General features: G+C 38.4%; 3 protein-coding genes across 3 annotated transcripts; 2 read left to right on the top strand and 1 right to left on the bottom strand.

Annotated features, from left to right (window-relative positions):
- The first annotated feature begins 2,679 nt into the window (after window positions 1-2,679).
- LOC134812582 (DNA replication ATP-dependent helicase/nuclease DNA2-like) lies at window positions 2,680-18,575 on the top strand. Its single transcript, XM_063820066.1, has 13 exons — window positions 2,680-3,144; window positions 3,311-3,424; window positions 3,592-3,906; window positions 4,052-5,195; window positions 5,352-5,484; window positions 6,227-6,336; window positions 6,561-6,693; window positions 15,990-16,070; window positions 16,221-16,418; window positions 16,713-16,858; window positions 17,195-17,342; window positions 17,822-18,050; window positions 18,210-18,575. The coding sequence occupies exons 1-13, from the start codon at window positions 2,680-2,682 to the stop codon at window positions 18,252-18,254; spliced, it is 3,261 nt and encodes a 1,086-aa protein (XP_063676136.1). The 3' UTR covers window positions 18,255-18,575.
- On the bottom strand, window positions 6,909-11,879 carry LOC134812583 (uncharacterized). The gene is made up of 2 exons (XM_063820068.1): window positions 11,781-11,879; window positions 6,909-8,746 (listed from the first exon to the last, which is right to left on the bottom strand). The coding sequence occupies exons 1-2, from the start codon at window positions 11,873-11,875 to the stop codon at window positions 7,558-7,560; spliced, it is 1,284 nt and encodes a 427-aa protein (XP_063676138.1). The 5' UTR covers window positions 11,876-11,879; the 3' UTR covers window positions 6,909-7,557.
- Window positions 9,315-10,816, top strand: LOC134812584 (uncharacterized). Its single transcript, XM_063820069.1, has 3 exons — window positions 9,315-9,432; window positions 9,542-10,285; window positions 10,394-10,816. The coding sequence occupies exons 1-3, from the start codon at window positions 9,382-9,384 to the stop codon at window positions 10,718-10,720; spliced, it is 1,122 nt and encodes a 373-aa protein (XP_063676139.1). The 5' UTR covers window positions 9,315-9,381; the 3' UTR covers window positions 10,721-10,816.
- Window positions 18,576-19,004: the final 429 nt, after the last annotated feature.

Genomic DNA, 19,004 nt, shown 5'->3' with positions numbered 1-19,004 from the left:
CAGTTTTGCTTTCGAGACAGAGAGTCATGCTTCATCATCAACCAGAGTCCCAACTTCCACCATGCCCTCTGATAGGGATGATCCTATATAAAACCAACCCAATCTCAAATATTGGGAGAAACATTTGAAAATCAACCTTGGCCTTGTGGCTCCAAATTTTACTTGACTTTACTTTATATATCCCAGGCGTTTTCCTTTAAAAAAATTTTCCTTATATACACATCAAAAAATACTTTGTCCAGTAGAGACCAAAAACATCTAGCCTAACTCTAACTTTCAGGTGCTATCTATTGGTACTAATTTGCTTTCGACTGGTCAAATACCAGGTTCAGTTTTGACACCACAACATACTTTCTGAACCAAATATGACAGTCTTTAGTTTAGCGCTCGATTTTCATAATACTCTGTAAAATATGCGCGGCGGGCATTAAATTTTAATTTCATTTCAAAATCATTTTCTAACCATAATTATATCGAATGCATTTAAATTCATATTTTTAATAATATATATGAACAAATTTTCCATGGCATAGTGCCAAAGTACAACAAAATTGCGTTGATTAAGAATCTAGATCTCAAACGTTTATAAAAAATTTTAATTCTTAAATTTTTTAACGCGAACGTAAATTTTGTTAATTATATGCCAAAACAAAAAATTAACCATGTACTAGAAAAAAATATTTGAATCAATTATCATATCATCCCAAAATTACTTTTAATTATTTTTTTAAACAAAATAATTGGAAAAATTTAACAAATTTTAAAAATTTTTCCTCTGAAAAATCTTTTTTAAACTTTAAAATTTTTGTGCGCACTTTATTTTAGTATTTTGACTTCATGCCATGTATTTAATACAATTTATACGGCCAGAAAACGATTTTTAAACGAAACTAAAATTTGAGATATGCCGCGCATACTTTCACCAATTTACACAGTATTCAGTAGTATAAAAATCGAGCGCTGTCCAAAATCAGTGTTTAAAAACAATAAGCCTGGTCCCGAGGTAAAATGAACAGACACTTAACACACAGCAAGGCTTAAGGAGTAATCAGTATGTTGTGCACCGGGAACAATAATTTTTACAGATTAGTAAAAATGCTACAACGCTCTGCAAAGCCACGCCTATACCTACTGGTTGTGAATCACTGCTGTGGATTTGTGGATCCCCTAACTAGAGTTCACATAGATACCTGTTAGGGCTGCAGTTCTTGCCAAGAAACACATGCTGCATCGGGCGCGGCATGGGAGAACACTATCAAATTCAACATCTCTAGTGATTGCACTCAGCAAGTTTGTATGGCTACACGAAGTCACCCCCATGCTCTAATCGTGTTTTAGATGGCCATGTGCCTAAACGTAAGTTAAATGTGCGTTCCCCATGCATTCATTGTGCATTGAATGTGTGTTTACTGTACATTTACCAAGTATTTAGTGTTTTTACTATGCATTTACCATGTGTTAAGCAAGCAGTATCCAGATAGCCGACCCCTGTTCGTGAACAGGGGTACGGGTCGGCTATCTGGCCTAACCGTGCCTTACGTGTCTGTTAACCGTATGTTATGTGCCCATCGACAGATTACCAAATGGCCCAATGTAAGTCAAAACATTATAGTGTTGATCTATTTATATACTACAGTACCTTTGAATTATGCAGTTTTTTAACTAACCATGTTCATTAATATCACAAAGTTGAGTAGTTCCATGTACTGTGAAAAATGAAAGGGTGCAAACAACAGTGGCATAATTAAGGGCCCTGCTGACCCTGCTAAACGGGGGGCGCCATCTTAGGGGGGGCGCCAAATCATTGTTTGAATGTGGGACAATTTTGAAAAACTTAACCGAGGTACTAGCAAAACTGCGCGTTTTGCTCTAGGAACACACTTTTTTAGAGATTTTACCGGCGTATCCTCTAAAATCACCTAAGTATTTGTCCAATTTTAGGGAGGGGGGCCAAAAGGGGAAAGAGCGCCAACAGGGGGCACTCTTTTGGCAGGGGGGGGGGGGGGCGCCAACAGGCAACGTTACGCCACTGGCAACAGACCTCTAATTCAGTGTATTTAATCAGTTAAATTTTTTCCGTTCACACCCTTTTGTAAAAAGGCAATAGTGAAAGGTTACGAATGGAGTTTTTTGCAGAAAAACGTGGATTTTGGAGATCGGGGTAGGTATGTCTGAGTATGTCGTGTTCCTTCCTTCCGTTCGTTACCATGCAACAAAAAAGCTGCGCGCGTGCGCGGGGATTGCTTGCGGAGATGTGATGTATAGATAGCCTTTGGTCAATGAATGTATGTATACTATGTAATGTATAATATTAGGTTATAAGCCCAATTTGTACGTGGCACGTGTAGTGTTTTGATGTGTACACGAGTATAGTTTACTTTTGCTTACAGTTTCTTGAATTACAGATACAAGTTAAGTTCTACGGCAATTGAATTGAATTTCAAGTGTTTCCCGTATTTAATGCATAATTTATCAGTATTATTATTATGAGGTGAGCTGATTGGAGCTTATACTTAAAGTTATAGTGAATGGAAATCTAGCGTCCGCCAAAAAAAAACAATGGGCGCAATTCTTGTTACATTTCATGCTTTCAGTTTAGAGCAATATGTTTTATTGTTTAAACATCCATTTATACCTCATGCATTTGAGAAAAGTAACAATGTACTGTCCTAACAGGGAATGGCTAAAAGAAGAAAAGAGCATGAAGGCTGTTCGTATGACAATCCTAAGCGTTCAAAAGTGCTAAATGAGACAGTAACATCTGAATCAGAGACAATTTTGTATGTTCCTGACACTCCTCTTGATAAGATTAAAGAGAAAAAACATCTCAATGTAAAGGCAGACGCCATAAATGGGGAGAAGTTACAATTTTCAGAAAGTGATGAAGACGAATTCTCTGATTCTGACATTGATTTAGGAGATTTGGATGTTGAAGGTATTCAATCAACATATGATAGTTATTCTCGATATGCTCGGTATCAAGTTATGCATGTTGATGACAATGGAAGCACAAAAACTGTCCAGTGCCAATGTACTTCCACCAAAGACTCAGTTACTGTGACAGTGTCAGGAGAGTGGTACTACAGTGAAATAATTCCAGGAAACTTCTTACACATCATTGACACAAAACCTAATTCAAAACAGGTAACATTACCTACTTTAATGAGTTGTGTTGAAAACTCTTAACTTGTTAAATATCAATGTGGAATATCCGTTTCACTGCATTAAATGCATCTTATTCCAAATTTATTTAATATTAAACAGTAAATCTTAAAATTCGTTTGCCGTCAAAATATTGACTAATTATCAGATAGAGATAACCAATGAGAACTCTAACATGATGATTCTACATCCAGACATACTGATATCCCCAACTACCATATCAAGCAGTGTCCGGTGTGCTCGTCAGGCAGTCCTAGGAGAGGTTAGTTACAAAATATGGTCTTATCTGGAACATTGAATTTTTTCTACATTAATCTTCCCAATCCAATAAATTGTAGACAACGACGTTTTCAAAAGCACTGGTTTTGTTGCTGACTGTTTGATTTACTTAAATTAAATTTTCTTGGTTGTCTGCAAAATCGTTGACAGGTCTTCAAGCCTACAGTGGGCTACTCCTCCAACGAGGTAATGTTGCTGGGAACAATTAACCATGCTTTGTTTGATGCTGCAGTTGGGAGTCAGCAGTTTAACCCTGTCTTTCTGCGCAAAGAACTCAAGTCTATCATCGAGCAGGATGATATTATTGATTCTTTGTCATGCATGGATGGCGATAAAGATGAAATTCTGAAGAAACTGATTCCTTCTATAGATCTGATATGCAAGTGGGGCAATAAGTTTTGTAAAGGAGCAGGAGATGTTGTGTCTTATGGACAGAAAGGAAAGGAAGTGACTAAAATTGAAAAGGTAGTTATTCCTACAGGAAGGTAGTAATTCTTGTTATTCTGTAAAGGAAGTGCGATGTGTGATTTTTCAATGATACGTTTTAAATGAAAGCTTTTAAATTCCTGTCAACTGAATCATATTTTTATATGCCATATTATCTCCATAGGTTTTAGATATTGAAGAAAACATTTGGTCTCCAAAATACGGTTGCAAGGGAAAGGTTGATGCCACAGTTCGTATTCATGCCCAATCTAAAACTAAGATATCCCCGGTAGAAGTGAAATCAGGAAGTAGCAGAAATGCTTTAGGAAGTGTTGATCACAGGGCCCAGGTCATCCTTTACACAATGATGCTGGAAGAGAGGTACAAAAATAGCATAGACTCAGGTATCCTCTACTACATAAAGGGACAGCAAACTATCGGTGTTCCTTCATCGGTTGTTGAGCGTCGAGCCCTGATAGTTAAACGAAATGAAATTGCTAGTGCCATGCAGAGTATCCTTTATCGGCAGGAAATGAAGCTACCAGAGCTTGTCAATGACAAAATGACCTGTAAATGGTGTAATCACCAGCTGAGTTGCTCTTTGGCATTCAAATCTTTTGAAGGGAAGGACTCTGCTACTCACCCAGTCCCCGAAATACTCCAAAACAACACCTCCACACTCAATGACGCTCATATTGAGTATTTTACCAAGTTTTCTAAGCTTTGTCTCCAAGAAGCTCGATCTTCCAATAAATCAGCCAAAATGCCCTGGGATGATTCCTGTAAAAAATACAGCAGGTTAACTCTCAACTCAGTATCAGAGAAACATGGATTTTATCACATGTTCACCTTCCCATCACCCATAAAAACAAGATCGAGCTTCATCCGTCTAGGTGACTACATAATAATTAGCAAAGCAGATGGTTCAGCGTTTAATATCTGCGCAGGATTCGTAACAGAGCTCTCCACCACAACAGTTGAAGTGTACTCCAATGACACGAACATAGAGAAGAGTCCCCACCACCGTGCAGGTCCCTCCTACTGCATCACACCCCACCAGTCACTATCAGGCCTCCACACCAGTCTAGGAAATGTCACCTCCTTCATGGGTCCTAATCAGAGAGCAGACAAATGGAGGAGACTGATTGTGGGTGAGAGTGCTCCAAAGTTCTCTTCAGTTGCGTTCTCGTTCGCTCAAGAAGCAAGTATCAGTAAGGAATACTCGTCTGATGAGCTGCTGATGTCGCTGAATCCGGATCAGAAGACGGCGGTGGAGAGGGCTGTTGCTGCGGAGGATTACCTCTGTATTCTTGGGATGCCTGGCACAGGTATTTGTAATGCTAAATACCTCACATTAGATTTAACTGAAATATCTGAGATTGTTTCATCGATCATTAGCCACTTATAACTAATTATATAAATAATTTCAATATATTTTGATTTAAGATTGAACTATGACGCTGTTAAGACCCCTGCATTCCCAGGTAAGACGTCTACAATATCATGTTTGATACAGTTACTGGTAGCTAGAGGACACACTGTACTGCTGACAGCTTACACTCACTCTGCTGTTGATAACTTAGTTCTCAAACTTCCACAGTCTCTGGATATCGTCAGGTGCGTAACGTTGTGACACTGTAACACTGTGACATTATAATACTGAACTGAAACACTGTAACACTGTTAGTGTCACATTGTGATCGACAATCTTCCAGTTCCGTTAGAAGACAGGGCCAAATGGAGCATACGATAGAATATTTCACTGTAGGACTGTGCTCTGTTCTACTCCTATGTCAGTTAAAAAGCTGTTGATGTTGTCTTACCCAGGGAATAGTTGGAATTGTGCCAGGTCGACACTTAGCTCTGTTTAAAGGTGTTTGTAGCACCTCGCACTACGCTCTCAGTTACAAATGGCACAGTTACACGTACCATATTCCTTAGTCACACCTAACAGTTCTACTGTTTGTAACAAAGCGTTACAATGCCTTGCAACGCCGCAAATATTAGCACAAAATTCCTGAAGCTGTGATTTTCAGCGTTGCCTTTTTACACAAACTTAAGTAATCGAGTTTGAGCTGTTAAAACTTTTTTGTGCTCTTGGCTTGGAATGTTAAACCTTCTAAAAATAGCTCGGCTACATAAAAGTGTTTAGATTGATAGTGTGTAGCGTACTTCGGATCAACAATGTGCTAACACATAAAATATTCTAACATTCTAAAACACAATTCTATGCGCAATCACATCTTAAACTAATAATAAATGTATTTAAACTTCTTGATCGCTTCAAATCACGTCAATATATATTATATACAATTGTCAGGTAAATTCTCCACATTCTCCACATTCTCCGCATTACCAGGTTAGGAGCGCCAGGTCGGATACACGCTGGTAACAAAAACAGATCATCCCAAGTGCTTACAGCACACATCAGAGATCCTAAGTTACTGAGGGAGTTCTACGACACTAAAGGTAACTAGTAATTATTAATTAATGGTCTGTTAATCTTAATCAATGGGACATCGTATTGTGGCTTTTGAATTTACGATTTCGATAAATAAAATCTCTGACTTTTAATAACATTCAACACTGTTTACCGTGAAAGTTAACATGTAACATTTTTGTTGTTAACGCATTTTGTTGGTTAACTATATAATAATTTCACAAACTAATAATAGATTAGCTAAATTTGTCAGCGGTTGTGGCTACTACATGTCTTGGATTGCGTCACAGTGTGTTTGAATACAAGAAGTTCGATTACTGTATCATTGATGAGGCTTCTCAGATCACGGAGCCCATCTGTTTGGGACCTATTCTACTCGCTGACAGGTTAGTCGGGTTCATTGTTATAATTTATTCTAGGTATTATCAGTGATTATTGCTAATTTGGTGAGTGAGTTAGTCGATTGGTTGATTTCCCAATTTGAGTTGAGCTTTTGTTCTGTAATAGACTGTTGATCAAAATATGATTGATAAATTCACTCAGTTATAATTCATTTTGACCCTGAAAAAATACAGGTCTTCAAACTAACAAGAATAGAATATGAAATTAAATTATCATGCTAACATTTAGAATTAAATTTTTACAACAAACAAATACAATTTCTACATCTTTGTACAGAAAACGACACTAATCCAAACCAATCACATAACTTCAGGAGAATGATATAAAATATAAGATAATAGAGAATACCATGACAACCCCACACATTCCTGAAATAACTATGGTTACTCTAGCCTCCCTCCCCATCTCCTCTGTACCGCCACTCTTACTAAACAAAGGAGCCTTCTCACTTTCATACAGCTCGTTAGTAAAGGGGTTAAACTCAATATGCTCCTCCTCCACTCCTCTACCATTCAACAGTTTCATCTCCATGCTACTCTTATCTAGTAGCCCTAGTCTCTCCATTGCGCGCACTGTCTCCTTGTTCCAGTCTGTGCGCTGGATCACGTACCATATCACTACCAGCGCAATACCTGATCCTATAGCGAGTGAGATCCAGGCTGCAGAACCTGATGAGGACAGCTTGGTGGTGAGGAGATAAGAAGATAAGAGTCCTATCCCACACAAGGACACGATGTAGATGAGAGCACCTATTGCCTGTTTACCCATACCACGCAACACACCTGACATGCTAACCTGAGTACAGTCCAGTACCAGGTACACACAGTACACGGGTATTAGCTGCTGCATTATCTCCTGTACATCTGTGTGGTGGAGAGGAGGTAGGCTACCTGGTCTCGGAGTAGGATGGTGATCAAAGCAAAGGTTAACCCACATACCAGACAAAACCATGAGAAATACGTGACGTCACGTTTAGCTTTCACTGCATCCTGCATGCCTAGATCTTTACCTGTTATGATAGCACCAGCTATAGTAAACCCGTGGTAGAGATGGAAGTAAAACTGGTGGTACTGGAGGAGCTGCAGGAATGCGTCGTAGTGGTCCAGATCACTTTTAGAAAGTATCATGATGGTCATCTCCACAAAGATGCTCTCCGCAACGACCATAGCAATGCCCGGAGCGCCTAGTTTCAGCAGCGCAGGCCACCCTCTGAACATGTTATAGTTAAGGTTACTGGTAACTTCCTGCAGAGCCCCGTACTTCTTTACAATGTACACAGTAGACACTGTCCCCGCTATCTCCGCTATTATCAGGGCTATCATGGCTCCCAGCAGCTCTAGGTTCAGGACGAACAGGAGAATGATACCCAGGATTATCTGGAATATAACGGACACTAGCCGTACTACCACTATCTCCGCTACGTAGCCCAGTATGATGGCGTAACGTGTCATGGCTACATCAATACTAAAGACTGGGAGAACTAGGGAGTAGACTTGTAACATTTCCCCTGCTAGCTGATCTACTTCTGGTTTGGAGGATGTCACCACGTCAAATATCTTCTCCGAGTAAAACCAAGCGATTGTGATCAAACTTGAAATGACGAAGCAGAGAGCGATGGTCCGTGCAGTTATGAGCCCGAGACATATCCGCTTACCTGCTCCTGCAGCTTGGGAGCCCATGCACTCCATGGCCGTGACAAGGCCCAGGATAAAGCTGAACCCGATGTAATTGCACGTGCTCATAGCTAGACTCGCAGCACTTTGCTGTGTGGTCGAGTTCAAATGTCCGCACATCATACCAGTTATAACAGTGGGAATGTGAGCCAGGAAACCCACAATAGCAAGTGGAACAGTCATCTTGACCAGGTCCAGGTATCTGGTGGCATCGTTAGCTATCTTCTTAGACCGGGGCTGGTCCTTGTAGGAAGGAAGAGTGACATTGTCAGTAGCTAGCTGACTAACCCCACGTGTAGCGTCTAGCTGGATGGGCGCACTGTCGTGGATTGGGCACTCTAGAGAGTATACTGCTAGCTCTGTGCTGTGGGAGAGTTAGTGTCAGATGTAATTATATAATTAGTTAGATTAGTCAGATGTAATTAGTAAGTGTGGGAGATAATAGTCAGATTATAATCTAATTATCTTAATTATCACTAGATCTGTTAATTTGATTGGCAGTTCATTTGATTGGATGATTGTCATGGTGTACGAATTGGGGTTAATTAAAAGGCAGTTAATTACTCCTTCACTCAGCTCCGAGTAATAGTGTTAGATAATAAGAATATCACAGCAATCAACAGGGCCAGGGGGGAGGGGACCTTTCCCTCCTCATGTTGAGGTTCATTGGCTGAAGAGATCTGAAAAAGGTCACACCTTGGTAGTCACTAGTCATACATGGAGCGTTAATCTGGAGTGTGTCAGCAGTGTGAGTCAGATGAGTAATGTGTGAGTCAGATGAGGAAGGAGTGAGCTGTATAAGATGAGGTTGACAGTGAAGGAGGACGGCAGGTGTTATCACATTGCCAGTGTAACAACGACATCTCGTACAAGTCACACTTTCTCTAGCAGAGATATAAATAGAGCTCAGTTGTGTGTGTTTGCATTAGCTTGTTTGTTGTTGTGTTTAAAGAGTGGATTTAAAGTTAAAGTGCAAGATATTTTAATATATTTAAAGTTATGTATCCTAAGCCAGAGATTGTCTTGAGATTTAATGACAGTGACGAAAAGGTGCCGAGTTTGATACCCTGTAAATTGTTATAAGTTTGATAACTTCAGTTATTTTTATACTGTCAGCTCTTGCTCATATCACCCTTTTCCTCAACTCCTAAAATTTCAGCAAAAAGATGTAAGCGAGATTGTTAAGAGTTTGATAAAGTTAACGTGTCCCACTCTAACTTTCCAATGTCGTGGTAGGAGCGGAGAAGGACATGAGACCTTAGCTTGGTACCCAGAACCTGTCCTTCCAGACCTTGATGCTGAGTTTACAGACCTAGAGCTGGGGCTAGGACCCCGTAAATCTCAGGACACTGTGTCTCTGGGGTCTGCCCTGGAGAGGATGTCTGTATCTCCTACTACTGAGAGTGCTATGAGTGGGGTCAGTGGGCACAGTGACAAGGCTATGAGTGGGGTCAGTGGGCACAGTGACAAGGGTGTGGAGGAGGACTGCTCTCTGCATGCTTCCTTCCTAACTGAAGCTGCTTCTCTGTTCAATGAAATGGGTAGAAAGCTGAGCAGTATCAGTGATTCAATGAGTGATCACAGTAGCAAGATAAGTGATCACAGCTGCAAGATGAGTGATCACAGTAGCGGAGGGCTGGGTGATGAGAGCAGTGGAATGAGCGAAGTGAGCCAACCACACTCTAGTTACACCACCAGCTCGGGTGTGGTGGTGTTAAGTCAGGAGAATGGTTCTCCGGAGGACTGGGATAAGGATACCAGAGAAGTTGTATACGAACCTGCTGCTGGACCTGCTGTTCAACCTGCTGTTCAACCTGCTGTTCAACCTGCTGCTGAACCTGCTGCTGAACCTGCTGCTGAACCTGCTGTTCAACCTACTGTTCAACCTGCTGTTAATATTCAGGTACTTCTGATGGGTGTGAGGTTTTTATATTAGTCTCCATAGAACTTAGGAATATATTAGGATTGTGCGGTCTTGCACAACAGTCTTAACAAATTCCCTGTTTCGTAGGCGCAAGAGAGACCTGAGATAATTGATTCAAGATTAGTTGCCAGTCTGCCTCAAGGTAGCGTCTCTATTGAAACACAAGGAAATGTTCACGAAAGACCGGAGCTGACCGTGGTCATACACCTCTCCAATCCAGCGAGAGATCACTTGGGATGGAAAGCGGAGGAGGAGGAAAGGAGGAAGCGTATGCCACTGAAGAACCTGCTAGTCTCTGAGAACCAAGCTATGAGGTGTGATACACCAGAAGATATCAACTTTGCTGCTAAAGCTGATCAGGGCCAGGAGAGGATGAAGAGGAAGTCAGGGAATCCTCCACGATTATTAAAATAAAGGTATAATTATTGGAACCCTTAGTTCAGAACTCTATATCTTAGAACATAGAACTGTTATAATTAGCTCTGGGAATTTTATCTTTCTGTTAAGTGATTCTATTAGGATAAAATTTAGCTCTTATTGGCTGAGAACTTAAAATAGGTTAATCATCGCTGTAAACTTGTAAAACAAGAATCGCGTAACATTTTCTTAAAATTTAAGATTAAGTTGTAATTTTAGTTTATATTAATCTTAGATGTTTTGCTATGTTAAGCACTTTGTTGATTTTGTAAAGCAAATTCTTGTAGAATGTACGTTTTTATGTTTTTAAAACCGTAGTACTGTCCCACGAATTCGTGCGCCAGATTTTAGAAAATTATAGAGAGATTGCCAAAGTTACAGATAAGGCTATACATCTGGGGCACGATATCATGGGACAAGAGGTTGTGGGACAGGCTGAATTGAACCCCAGTTAATGGGATTTTAGCAGTTCTGCCCCACATTCCACAACCTGGCAACCTCTCGATCATATTATCATTTAATCTCACTATATTTAACATTTCTACAATATGGGACACGAAATCATTGGATCAAGAGGTTGTGGGGCAGAACTGCTTAAATCCCATTAACTGGGGTTCAATTCAGCCTGTCCCACAACCTCTTGTCCCATGCTCTCGTGCCCCAGATGTATAAAGATGTTGTTAGTTTGCACCATTTTGTATTAGATTATGATGGTTTTTATACTTTTCTGAGACAAATTGTATATTGTTCTTTTAACTAAATTCGAATATTCAAAAGTTGCCCTTTTCTATTTGCTACTGAACGTTGAAATACGATTACGGCCTAGGTGAGGTTGTTCTTATTTAATAAAAATAATTAAAACTATAAACTATGCTAGAACAACTACACTAACAAATATACTAACAATTAAACTAACAGTTAAACTAACAACTATACTAAAGGAATTAACAATAAGCTGTTAATAACATGCTTTAGAGAGCGCACAATTTAGTAAGTGATCAAACAATTAGTAAATTATCAAATCAGCTGATTAACAATCACTATTCTGCTGACCTACCTAGTCTTATCAAGCTCTCTAATAGTACACGTGCAGATGTCTGTAGAGAATATGGACCGTGGGCTGGGTTCAGGGACCTCTTCCTCCTTCGTCATCCTAATTCCTATTATAATAGTGAACTGTTAATTGGTACTATCAGTTATCAGGCTAGTTTCTCTCTATACTTGGAGAGCTGGCTTACTAGTTACCGTTGAGCTATCTCATCACTTCAACTCTAATAAAGATCATTTTGTAGCAGAACATAAAATACCAGCGTTCAAACAATATCATTGAACGTTAAACCCATCAGCGGTCTGTTATCACTAGATTATATAATGCAGATTGGAGTTCATTACATTCACTGGTTGGGCACTATTACGATTTGCGACTAAAATAACAGAAAAGCTCTGATAAAGTGAGAAAGTGACAATGAGCTCAGTGAATACTCTGACAGAGTACGGACCACACCACAAAGTTACTGCATCTCATGAAAAACAATGAGTAAGCGTAATTAAAGCAACCTCATCAGTCATCAGCATCCGAACAAGTACAACACGGCGTCCAGTACTTCAGAACCCCTTACTTCTGACACAAGAGTGTTACGTAACAGCGTAACAACGTAACAACGTAACAACGTAACAGCGTAATAACGTAACAGCGTAACAACGTAACAGCGTAACATCATAACACACACAGATAATATTAAAAATGATTAAGAAACAGGACCACATAAACCCCACAACTAGTGAGAACAAAAGCACCACACACTGTGTCATGTGGGGAGATGATGCACTGTGAACTGTGCGCTGTAAGCACTAACCGTACTAGTGTACTACTGTGTGTGTGTGTGTGTGTGTGTGTGTATTGTGAGTGCTGTGTGTGTGGAAATAACGCAGTGTGTCTCAACATTCCAGCTCATCATGTAAACTTGTGAATTACAAGGGAATGTTATTATATTATTCAAATACATATATATGTTGTTATTCAAATATTGTATTATTTGTTAACCTGTTGTTTTAATTTGTATTATATTATTTTACCAAAACCCATAATCATGGGTAGAGTGGACCGCTGCCAGTGTCTCTCTTTCCCAAACAAAAGGAAATGATATTAATTTGATTGACCGTTCTCAAATGCAAAATGATACCGAGAATGAAATCGGTCGCTCGCTTTTCACATTCATTCACGGCTTACGAATTGTATATATTAGTTTCGATTGATTACATCAATCAGATGCTGTAAAAATCTCTTTGGGTTGCGTTCGGGTCGATACCTAGTATTTCGGGGTAAGGGACAAGGGTGGTAGTTATAACTTATTGAATAAGCTGAAGTCTATTGAATCTTTATTGCCGAGTACAGCTGCCTTTGGGCAGTTCTTCTTAATCTATTACAATTGTAAATGAATGGGAAAAGCGAGCGACCGATTTCATTCTCGGTATCATTTTGCATTTGAGAACGGTCAATCAAATTAATATCATTTCCTTTTGTTTGGGAAAGAGAGACACTGGCAGCGGTCCACTCTACCCATGATTATGGGTTTTGGTAAAATATCATCTCTTTTTGATTATAATGTCAGGGTACTTTATAAAGTCGAAATATAAACTGATATCTTCATTAATAAGGAGGAAGTTTCAACGATTTCGAAATTTTTCCTTTAAAAACATTTCCTTGTGTTTAGTTAAGCATATCGGTCGATCACTGACTAAATATGCCACTTAATACTCATTCAAGTTGGCATTAAATTCATATATAATGACATTAAACTGTCGTGGCAAAGCAGAATTTGTTGAAAATCACGAATGAGCAAAATTCTCACCTTTCGCACGTGCAAACTTTGAGCGGACGTTGCGTGCGCATCCAATATTGAATCGCCGTAAATTTTTGCATGTAATTGTTTTATATATAGTTTGATAAGCATGCAAAGTTTCAAAGTATTTCAAGAAGAACTGTAATCACAACGGCACTCTAAAGTTGACAGAAAATGACGAAAACAGCAATTTTTAGTGATTTTAGCAATTTTCTATCAATTTGGGCGTGTCCCCACGTGTGCAACTTTTCGATTTTCAACTTTAAAACTAGCCTAATGCACAATTTATACCTATAGGAAGCAGAACTGAGCTCAACAACCCAAGGCATGGCCCAACACCAGAGAATACTAAATCGCAAAATTGACGTTTTCATAAAATAATTCTTCAAAAAAGCACAAACTTCAATGACGAATATTTTTATGAAGGAGCAAGCTAGAAAAACTTTCCGGTAGATTTTCAGAATGCTTGAACAATTATCTAAGGTGAAAATTTCCTCAGATTTTGAATTAAATTACTCCTTAATGGTGTAAAATTAATTTTAAAAGTTATTACTTTGTCAAAAATCAAGTTTTAAAAACGGTAAACTTGATGACGTCATCAAGGGGTGTTTATGACGTCAAATAATTTTTTTATACAATGTAAACTAAAGTGTAAACAATTATTTGCAAGACCTGTGGTCGGAAATGGCTGTATCTTTTATACTTTTGAATCTATGGACACTTAAATACAGGTTACAATTGACTGGCAAAGCGTCTATCCCTGATATATATATATATATGTATGTATATATCACGACAGTCTATCGTAAAACAGGGGTTCTAGAAAACCCACTTCCCGATGCTCCTGAAACCTGAAACTTATTTTGCAGTCGATTTGGTCAACGTCTAGACGCCCTGAAAAATTTCAGATCTCTAACTCAATTTTAATATGGTTTTTAAGGCACCTGAATATGGCGATTTTGGGTTTTTTACCGAATTTCGTATAACAGTGCTGGCGAGTATTTTATGCAAATTTCTTAAAAATCTCAACATAACTATTTTTTATTCCTGTCATCTTTGACATCAAATTAGAATGTTTTGAACTAAAAATAAATCTGCTGAACGACTTCCGATGAGTGTTAATGCCTGAAAAACTCCTGCCGGAGGCGGCGGCCTTCGGCCGCCGCCTTCGGCCGGAGTGCACGCTTCGCGTGCACAAAAGAGGCTTGTAACGTGTACCAAAGGGGGTATAATAGTAAAGGGGGTATAATATTAAAGGGGTACAATAGTAAAGGAGGTACATAGTATACCCCCAATAAAGACACCGCTCGTGCTTGCCAGCACTGTGATTATATATTATGATCTCCAGAGAACGAGATGATATGTGATGTTATATTGTGTATATCTAGCGTAGTTAGTGTAGTTGAGATATGGGACACGTACAGTAAGTGTAGATTGAGGGTAGAACCGGGCTAGAGATAAGAAATGTGCCCCAGAAGGGAAGGGCTTGTGGGTAAGCGCCCAATTGCCGAAATATTATTTCCATAATTCCAGGGTTGATCAGAAGATCAGACAAGTTTATACCATACAATTAATTCTACTTCGAAGGTTTGTTAGAGAGTTAGAGCTGAACTTGGCTACCTCGATGAAGTAGGATCTTGCACTTGAAGCTTTAATTGTTTCGGAGTTGGTTATCAGATAATTCAATAATCAACACTACTTAATCACAATGCTGGATCCACTCCTAGCTGGGATAGGGAGGATTTCTAACTATACAAGGGGGAGAAGTAAAATAGTTACAACGAACAACTCAATACCCCAACATAGATACATCACCTGTTATCAGGAGAAAATACAATGATAATATGCATTCTTTTTAACAGCTGACATTTTGGCGCAGATCTTGAGTCATAAGATTTTAGGGGTGCGCGCAATTTCCTTTCTTAGTTGTCGAAGTTATAATAACGGCCGTGTCTGATAATACTTGTCATGATTGTAACAATGTATTGTTTTTGTATATTAGAGCTTTAGCCACAGGTAGGTTGGTCTGCAACAAACACGACCAATAAAGTGGTCAGAATAGGATGTTGTGGTCAGAATAGGATTTTGCTATATAGAGCAATAATAGGCTATGTATGTTAAATCTAACTGTGAGTAGGAGTACTGAGCACTAACAAAGTAACATTAATTATCATCAGTGTTAGAATGTGTATCTTGTAAAATAGTGTAACTGTGTTTTTAAGGAAACACTGCCAACTTTAAATTCAAAATAACAATCTACAATTAATTACCAGCAGAGTAGGCTCTAGTCTTATAATAATAAATTTCAGGTTTATATTAGTACATGATAATTATGATAATTATGATAACTAATTACAGGTGTATACTAGTACAATGTACATGATAATTATGATAATTATAATAATTATGATAACTAATTACAGGTGTATACTAGTTGGGGACCATCACCAGCTCCCTCCTCTAGTACAGAGCAAGTCAGCTTTACAGAACGGATTGGGTGTCAGGTACAGCTAACTTTATTAAATTTAAATTTACAGAGCCTCATAGTGCAATATTAAGTTTTATAATAAGTTGTTTATCGAATAATCGTTTTATCAATAACTTAACTTACATAATATTATTATGTTAATACATCTAAAATTATAAACCCTCAGTTTGTTCAAGCGACTGTGTGACAAGAACCCAGAAGCGGCGGTATGTGAACTAGGTATACAGTACCGAATGTGTTCTGATATCATGTTGTTAGCTAACACGCTGGTGTACAATAACAAGCTGCAGTGTGCTAATGAGAGTGTAGCTAGATCCATGTTGAAGGCTGGCAAGTTGGATCAAGTTCCTGATTTCATCAGAAAGTTAGTTCCTTCACTTTACTTCTTTAGTTTAGTATTGGTGGAGTTGTGCTGCCTTATTGCAGCGAGTAAAGATGTAAAATGTCCAGATCAAGATTCAAATATATATTATCGTAGCTACTAACAAACGTTAAATAATTTAAATCCGGCTTGTCAGTTGAGCTCACTTTGACAAACTAAAACAACTTTTTTGTCGTATCTATAGGAACTTTTTTGTCGATCTGCTCTTGTTAATACCCCCGGCCCCCGGCCCCACCCCCCCCCCCCCCCCTCTCATACAAGAATACTTTCTGTCAGGGCACTGTTACCAGCCACTAAAGTACTGTTTCTGGACACGTCCCAGTTTGGACCCCTCTCCTACGAGACAGCTACCTCAACCTCTATATCTAATGTACTGGAGTCTCACCTTGTGAACCTCATCTGTCAGAGCCTGGTCAAGGCGGGTAGGTGAAATCACGTGACTCATAATAAAGAGGAGCAATGTGCTGAGTTATGCGTAGTTGTCTTAGATAAATAACAGTTGTCTTGATATCCGCTTCCAAATGTCATCAAGAAATGATGAAATTAGCTTGTTTTAGTTATACATCTCAGTAATTAAAATTAAATTCTCTGTCTCATTACTTGGAGTGATAATGACTTTAAAGCGGTGTAAAACTAACAAATCCAAGAACTCAAACACATACTACAGTAAATCCCCCATTTACCGCGGCCATTTCCTTTCCCCAAACTCCGCGGTAAATCGGGGTTTTACTGTATTTTATTCCCAATCTCCTCTCCAGGAGTCCCAGATAAAGATATCGGAGTGCTGACACCTTACAACGGACAACTAGATACTCTGAGCGAGATAATATCCAGTGATATAGAACTGTTAACAGCCGACCGGTTCCAGGGCAGAGATAAACCTTGTATCATCATGTCTTTAACCAGGTTCCTAATAGGTCCAACAAGTTTCTGTCACGTGACAAAAGTTAAATGTCACGTGTCAAGATAGATTAGTTGTGCTTCTTGTGTATTGGTTAATTGATAAGTTTCTTTCTACTTTTAAAAGATATGGATACTGTTGGGGAGGTGATCCATTATATTTGTTTTGACACGTGACAGTGATTTTGGGTTTGGATTGTTTAATCGCTGTCACTTGTCAATAAATATGGTTCAACTCCCCACTACTTTCCAGATCTACTAATCCAGGACTTGGGTCTTTATCCATTTGAACTTAGTTGATTCAAAATGAAGCGAATAGCGATATAGCAGGTAGAATCGAACCAAATTCCACATTGTGTGCTCAATTTACAATCTCTCTTTAGCTCAGTTTCCGCATTACATATTTCACAATTTCACTGATTTATTTGATTTTATCATTAGTTTGCACTATATAACCAACTTTTATCTCCTTCTCTAACCTACAGAAGTAACAAAGACAATGTAGTTGGTTCCCTTCTATCCGATCTCAACAGGCTGAATGTTTCCTTAACTCGGGCTAAATCTAAACTAATTATGGTTGGAAACATTGAAACGTTATCAGCAGGTGACATCCTCTCTTCTTTAATCGATATACTGAAGAGAAAGTCATGGGTTTATGAAATACCAAGAGGTGATCATGAGATGATTGTGAATGGAATCGGTGGTAAATCGAAGGTTGGTGAATGAGGATGAGTATTGAGGGTTGCCATGTTGGTTTTTTTTTCAAATCTATCGGTTCAGTTCAATTTTCGAATTGCAGATTAATTTATGAAATTTGTAAGTATTTATAAGATCAATTATTCTAAGATCGATTTTTAAATTTCTTCATTTCAGTATATTACTTGCAAGATGGATAAAGAATACATTGAATGTTTTTAAATTTATTGACCACTATATTTTTAAATCTATTTGTATTTTCGGATTTTTTTGATAGGTTTAATTGGATATATTGAAAAAATATAACTGAAGCCGTTTTTAGAAGATCTAACTACGTCAAAGCTTGAAAGTAGTTAAATATCTACTTGTTTCAAAGGCTGATATAGAGTGCGTGTCGAACTAGGGTACCATATTTAAAGGAATCTTACAGTTTTTCAGGTTCCTTTTCAGCATTATTATATCACATTGTGAATTATTTGAATTAATAATAATCTTTTATAATACCTATTAATATATCTAACAATATTAATTGTGAGATTTACCAATAATAACTGAAGTTTCACTGCGCAGTATCTTGAATTTGGTCTCATCTATAAATATAAGAGTCTACAGCTTTTGAAGGTTGGAACGCGCGCTGTAAAATTATCAATCTAATTGACGCACACGCGCGTTTTTATGAATTTTCATACATGCGGCGCAACAATGAATTACAAATTTTCCCATGTTTAAGGAATTTTATGATCTGACTATGGCGTGTTTGTTTCCAATGTTTATACAAGTGATAAGTTTATATAAGTCATAAGCGTTATGAGCTGATCTTGGGGCGACCTTCAAAGGCCGTAAATTCATCTTACATCTTGAGTCAATCATTCAGTCTCTTAGAAATATTACCTGCCTTTCTGTTGTATACATCAGTCTATTCAATAAACTCCAAGACAATTTGTAGCATTAAAAATAGTGTATGTTGAGAAC

Source organism: Bolinopsis microptera, chromosome 3 (assembly GCF_026151205.1).
Source record: "Bolinopsis microptera isolate Bmic1 chromosome 3, MBARI_Bmic_1.0, whole genome shotgun sequence".
Lineage (NCBI taxonomy): Eukaryota > Metazoa > Ctenophora > Tentaculata > Lobata > Bolinopsidae > Bolinopsis > Bolinopsis microptera.
This window is presented reverse-complemented; position numbering and strand designations above follow the sequence as displayed.